Below are 6,980 nucleotides of genomic sequence, written 5' to 3'. Positions count from 1 at the left end.
TAGATGGTAGTGGCGAAGGACCCAGAGCCCCAGAACCCATGGGCTTATATAGAGTCCTGGGAGCACTTACTGCATGCTCATTGGCTCCTTAATGATGCCTAATTAGCATACCAGTTTCTTATTGGCTCTTGGAGCACTCTTAGAGTAAGGCTTAATTAGCATATTCATTTTTTGTCCTTTGCGCATGCGCACATTCGGCTGGGCTCTGACTGGAACCAGAGCGCGGGAAGCCGGTGTGCTCTGCGCATGCGCGCTCCCATTCATGGCTCTGTCAGAGCCGAGAAGCAGGCTCTGTCAGAGCCGAGAAGCAGGGAGCCGGCGCGCTTTACCTCACGGCTCCCTCACAGGCTGAGAGGCAGGGAGCCAGCGCGCTTTGCCTCACGGCTCCCTGACTGAGCCGTGCCTTTGAGTGCGGCTCCTTCACGGAGCCGCACAGAGCCGCGCCTTTGAATGCGGCTTCTTGACGGAGCCGCACCGCTGACGGAGCCGCGCCATTGACAGTTGGCGTATGCGGCTCCCACACGGAGCCGCGCCATTGTTGAATGGCGTACGCGGCTCCCAACACTGATGGGATATGGGATTTTAAGTGGTGTCTTGGTTTCTTCCAGATCACTCCAGGAAGCAAGGCAGCAGCTGCCAACCTGTGTCCTGGAGATGTCATCCTGGCTATTGATGGCTTTGGTACGGAGTCCATGACTCACGCTGATGCACAGGACAGAATTAAAGCAGCATCTTACCAGTTGTGTCTCAAGATTGACAGGTGTGCCTCAGCTGACTGGGTCAGAACATGATCTGATTTTCTGGAGAACCTGAAACAGAGCTCTAATCGGTCTCATGTCCCTCATGAGAAAAGTCATAGTCCTAGAATTCTGGTGGATTTTCTTATGTATTTGCCACTTTATTCTTGTATTCATGGAATCTGGTCAATCTAGCCTTTATGAATGAACCATTTTCAAAACAAATATTTGAAATGTCAAAATTAAAATGGTAACAGAGGAATGACTTCTTCATATAGTAGCACAGGGACTTGACGATGAAAATAATCATGGTCATGAAAACACAAGAATGAGCAGCTGACCATGTGTCTGTGATATGGAATAGGGTTGAGACACATTCCATAGAGATTTGCTCTGATTTGCCCAAAGGTGACCATGTTAAATTTGGTTGTTAATATCCTCTCAGCCATTTTGTATAGGTTTGTATCAAAAGATTATTACAAAGTATGAAGAACACATGGGCATACGTTAGATATCCGGACATTTCTAAACCACCTCCTAAAGCAAGAATCTGAACCCAACTCGTTATGACGGCCTTGGTATGAAGCTGAAAATAATGAAGTAGTAATTGGTTTAGCGGTCATTTGCATGCGATTACCATGTTGCTTGGCAACCACCTCCACTGGGACAGAGGAACGATTCCATCACACATCATAAGCCTCATGAAGAAAGATAGATTCTTTCCTATCTGTGCCCATGCTTCTGAGCCACAGACACACAAGAAGAGCAGGACAAACCAGTGATACCAGTCACCCAGCCATGTGGCCAGTCTCTCCCTGGCTCCTGGGGTGGCCTTGGTAGGATAGGAGAGAAGAGAGACGCAGACAGCTTGTCTCCGGGTGTCTTGGGTGTGTCTCTGAATCTCCCCGTTCTGTTGTTCTCACTCACAGTGGAGATGTACTTACTCCAGAAACCACACCATGCATTCTAGGTGGTCCTACTGTGTTCTCCAGTCCTCAAAAGGACAATGACAAGACTAACTACACCATGCATTCTAGGTGGTCCTACTGTGTTCTCCGGTCCTCAAAAGGACAATGACAAGACTAACTAAATGAGGATGTACCGAATATGTAAAAGATGAATTCTTTGGGCTTAAATTAGTGAAGGTTGCTGATATTTTTCACAACCATGATGGGAAATAATGTATATTTTTAAAAGAAGTGCCATTTGGATTTAGAGTTTGCAAACTTTGTTTCATTTGCAGGGCAGAAACCCGCTTATGGTCTCCACAGGTGTCTGAAGATGGAAAAGCACATCCCTTTAAAATCAACTTAGAAGCTGAACCGCAGGTAGGAAGTTAAAATTCTTGGAAGTGGTATCACATCACAGTTTCTGTTCAGGGTGGGGTAGCTTCCCCAGGGCGGGGGTGGGGGAGGAAGTGTCAAATCTAAAAATCAAAACAAGTCACCCGTGAAGCTGTGATTGGCCTCTACTCTGTGAGATTAACTTATATGATTCCTGTGTTCTTACATCCAGGAAGAAACAGAGAGTGTCCCTAGGCAAACATCTCTTTAAAGATCAAGTATATTCTCTGCTGGACATGCTAGTGTATGTCTGTAGTCCCAGTGCTTAGGAGATGGAGGCAGGATTGTTGAAACGTCAATGCCAGTCCAGAATAGACAGACAGTTCCAGGCCAGCCAGGGCTTCATGTTGAGGTCTTGCCATACAAAAACACGTGGGGAAAAATATACATTCTCATCAGGAAAGATAGAACTAATTTGAATGGAGTCCACCATTATTTTTTTTCTTGTGATATAGACTTCAGCCAAACAAACGGCCATGATGTAATCTAAGAACCTTAAGTCGTTCACATAAAGCTAAACTAAATAAAAACTAGGCTCGGCCATTTGGAACAGGTGTCTCTAATCTAATAATTACTGTGATCTCCAGCCCTTTAAGGTCTTTTTTGTACAGGTCTTATTTTGACATCTTTCTTTAGTTCTCAGCTCTGATATTCTATAATTCAATTTACCTTACCCTCAAAAGAATTGAATTTTGTTATCACGGAGATATTCTACTTATGAAACTGACTTACAAAAGATAAAGGCCTTTTCCCCTGAGGCAACCCCGTCTCTGGAGCCACGTGAATCTAATCATCTGATGCCTATCTGGCTATGTCTACTTTCAGAAAAATCTGCCCTCCCCAAAACTAAAATTGAATCAAACCTCAATTATAATACACTGGAAAATCTAATTAAGACCAGGGTTTTGGAACCTCTACTTAGAAGCAGCCAAGGCTTAGAGATACAAAGATCTGTCTTTAACAGCATTTTTGAAACAAGCTTTCCTGTTAAAATGCTCCACATGCCTAGCCTGCAGTTTTCCATCTACCCAGTGAAGAGTGTCTGAGAGCACATTTACAATTCACACTTAGTGCCCTTGTCCTTGTCATGTTCATTGGCTCTCAGGTCTGTCCTAATGTTTTCTACTTGTCCCAGAAAGGCTCTGTTTTCACGTCATAAAATAGACACAGCACAGCATAAGTACAAGTATCTCATAGGCTACTCAGAGATTTAAATACGGTGGTGTAAGCAAAGGCCTGAAGCCAGCCACTGAGTGAGCAGTCTAAAGCTCAGTGTTTTGTCCCCTTAACCCGGAAGCTGTGTCAGAAGCCTCCCCAACTTTCAACAACACACACCTGCTTACCTAAGAGCTTTCTGTCTTCACTGACGCTGTGACAATGAAGAGTCCCTTCCCTGTGACAATGACAAAGGAGATTAGATTATATTCTAAACTGTGTTTCTTCAAAGCTTTATTTCAGTTAAAATACAGTTCCTCTCCAGCCCACACAGAAAAGGCAACATGACATGTAGTCTTTACACAAAGGATTTATAAGATTCTTGCCCCAGCTTTTGACTAAAAGGGAAGGAAGAGCCTGTGCCTAAAAATTATGAGCGAAAAGAAGAGAAAACGGCCCTCAAGGAAAATAAACAGGATATAGAATATTCTAAAGACAGGAGCTATTGGTCTGTTCTCACTGAGATGCCCCAAGGCATAGCCCGCAGCAAGCACCCAATCCATCACAGACTACATTGCAGAGTGGGTGAGATTAGCTGGCCAGAGGATGAACCGTGCATTTCCCAGCAATGACTAGGACTCATCCTGAGGAGCAGTTCAGCTACCAATTGTTAAGCTGTGTGATCTTGAAAGGTGAGTGGCATATTTAGGTCAGATGAGACTTTAATCCTTTGGAGGAAGTGAGTGGATGGTGAAAGAGGCCGGAGAGCTGATATGGGTCTGCTCTCCTCTGTTGCAAATGCTTAGGACCAGAAACCTTAGGTTAATTTGAAGCATTTTCATATACACAGTGAGAGACTTTATCGAAGAGACAACATAAAGTTTAATTTGTCCTTTTTACATCTTGACACAAAGGTTCAGGGTTATAAGCCCACTCATTTCACTGGGACCCAGTGCATGAGGCCAAACATAGGAGTTTTTGTTTGTGACATCATACCTTTGCTGAAAATACTACTCTTTTTGGAACAGTTTCGATTTCTGGATTTTGGATTAGAGATGTTCAACTGTAAACATGTCGGAATGAGATCTGAAAGCCATTAGTGGCTCACCTCACATGCTAGCGTCCTGTATGTTGACTAGTAACAGCTTTAATCAGCACTTAATTCGACACAAAGAAAGGTTAGATGAAGCACAAACTTCTAGATACATCACTGTCATGTGTACACAGTGCTTTGCAATAATGCACATGCCTGTTTACTTCCCATCCACATCGGTTGGCCATTTAGAGTCAACACACGTGAAAAGGAGGCCCCTATGGCCCTTCTGCATGAATCTGTTGACTGTCCAAATTTGGAGTCTCCAGAATGCAATGGCTACAATTGCCATTTCTTTATCTGCACACAGCACACATCGAACACTGTATTACATGCACCCTTTTTCGAATTACATTCCTATCCCAAATGTCTCCTTGTTTTTCAAACTCTAACTCACCAACCTGAGATGTAAGATCTGATGTAACTAAACAGGTTCAATAGATGGGCCAAACCTATGGTGAGACTTAATCCCAGTTGCTGCTCAGACCCTGTAAGGACTGGCTAAGCCAAAGTGTACTTAAGCCATGATGGGAATCTGTGTTTCACTACCGTCTCTCCAGAATTTAATTGTCGATGACAATTCCTGAGCTGAAGTGAGAAAAGAAAAGAGATCTCTTCTGCAAATCTGTTTGCATTAATTTATGATCATCACTATTCTAAGAACTAGCAGCTTCTTCTTCTTCTTTTTTTTTTTTTTTTTTGGAGTCCACAACAACTTAATTTGTTCTGGCGATATTTTGGTTATATTCAGTGTGGATAGCGATGCTTCAGAGCAAACACAAATCTATGAGAAGTCAGAGGTAGCTTTTAATGCATCTGTCTAAAAGGTTTTTAGAAATCACCTTCTGTAGTGATTTGGCTAAGACAGTACATTCAACTTGAGACAAATAAAATGGCTGAACAAATCCAAAGACACAAGGCGAGGGCTCTGCAATGGCACTGACACACTGACACACACACACACACTCTCTTCCTCTCTCGGTGGTTTGAGTGTAATAATTCCTTTTGTTTCAGACACTGGGTACTGTGACCACAGACAAAGAACTAGCTTTTAAGGCATAATTCTAATTTTAAATATTCTGACCGCTTCTTAATCATTTTATTATCCCAGATATCCTGAATTTAAGGGTTAGAAACTACCAACTTTTACTCTTTTTTTTTAATGATTCTACAAATAGGGAAAAGGAAATGAATTTCTTTAAAAAAAAGAAAAGAAAGAAAAAAATGAAATGAAAAGGTGACGATTAGGTTAACAGCTATAGCAGGCATTCAGATGGAGCCCTTTTAAAATTCCATTCATTTGAGTCATGTCCAGTCCTTACTGGCTCTTTCTCCAAGAAGCCAGCGTCTGACTGGCTGACAGATAAGAAGGACTCCATCTCTCCTGATCATCAAAAGGTTCCCCTCCTGCCTCTCTTCAGTGAGATTTCAATACAATTAACTCACATGGAACAGGCATTCGGTCCACAAAACAGCTGAATTTCAATGTACCTCTGCCATCTGAGTGTCCTGGACACCACATAGAGAGATTTTCTTCTAGCAGGTTATACATTTGGAGGCCTTTGCATTTGGAGAGGGGAAAAAAAACTAACTTTTAAGTAATACCCTGCTTTATAAAAAGATTTACTTTTCCCCTTTAATGGGAAGCAGGTAAACGGAGTAACCTTCTGGAAAGCAGAGGCATGTCAGTTGGGGAAATGAATGTCATCAGTAAGCACTTAAATGTTGTTATAGGTGATGGGAAACGTCCACAGACAGTAGAATATTTGAGTTCTTGTTTCTCAACCCAAGTCAAGTTGTTGGAGTAAGTGTTGAGACCTTTGGCAACTGGGTAAAATATTCCTTTTTATTTTAAACACACTATCTACTCACTGAAAGAGAAAAACTATGTCCCATTATCTAAGACCAAGACCAAGTAATAGCCTGTCGATACATATAAATTAGATAATGATGTGTGTGTGTGTGTGTGTGTGTGTGTGTGTGTGTGTGTGTGTGTAGTCTTTCCCTGTAAGTTCAGACTTGGAGGACTTTTTCTTACACAATTATAATAATTGATGTAAAATTGTAATAATTAGATTTTTTCATCTTTCCATACTATCATGAAATAGAGAAGTTTTGTGTTTATATATTCAGATTTGAGTCTTAAGCTTCTAAAGGACCTGAGGAAGTGTTCAGATCAGTTTCCAACGACTAAATGAATCCATTCCCCTTGAGCCGGGCGGTCTGTGAGCAGGCTTAGACATTTCTCTAAACAAGGCATTGCTCTAGACAGTGAGTGTGGGGTTAGTCCTTTTCCAAAGCTTTGTTTCTCAAGCAAACTGTTACTTTCATTCCTGCTTAATAGTAGCCTCATAACTCAAAGCTATGGTGCACCTCGCTTAGCAAGAAGGATGCCCTGTAGAAACAAATCAAAATGACTCTAAGCAGGAAGAACATTATGCCTGTCGTCGTAAAGGACTGTGTCTTCCTTTTACACCGGCATCCACAGTTTGTTTTCATAACGTTAACGTCAATCTCCAATGTTTTGGTGATGAGGTGCTATGAAAAGCAAGCTTTCCTTAACATTTCCCCCAATGCTCCTCTAATGGGGAATGGAAACACTTGGAGCCCAGAACAATGGCTTTAAGAATGGCATTTTCAAGAAAAACAGAG

At 42.2% G+C, this 6,980-nt stretch overlaps 1 protein-coding gene across 2 annotated transcripts in view; it reads left to right on the top strand.

Annotated features, from left to right (window-relative positions):
• Positions 1-6,980, top strand: part of Pdlim3 (PDZ and LIM domain 3) — a 32,275-nt gene that overhangs the window by 10,468 nt on the left and 14,827 nt on the right. For both annotated transcript variants that reach the window (XM_028757668.1, XM_028757667.1), the window contains exons 2-3: positions 609-760; positions 1,981-2,065. In XM_028757668.1, coding sequence (XP_028613501.1) covers positions 609-760; positions 1,981-2,065 — 237 coding nt within the window. The remainder of the gene's footprint in view (positions 1-608; positions 761-1,980; positions 2,066-6,980) is intronic.

This window comes from Grammomys surdaster, unplaced genomic scaffold (genome assembly GCF_004785775.1).
Source record: "Grammomys surdaster isolate TR1022 unplaced genomic scaffold, NIH_TR_1.0 126178, whole genome shotgun sequence".
Lineage (NCBI taxonomy): Eukaryota > Metazoa > Chordata > Mammalia > Rodentia > Muridae > Grammomys > Grammomys surdaster.
The sequence above is the reverse complement of the archived record's forward strand: the minus strand, read 5'-3'. Positions and strand labels throughout refer to the sequence as shown.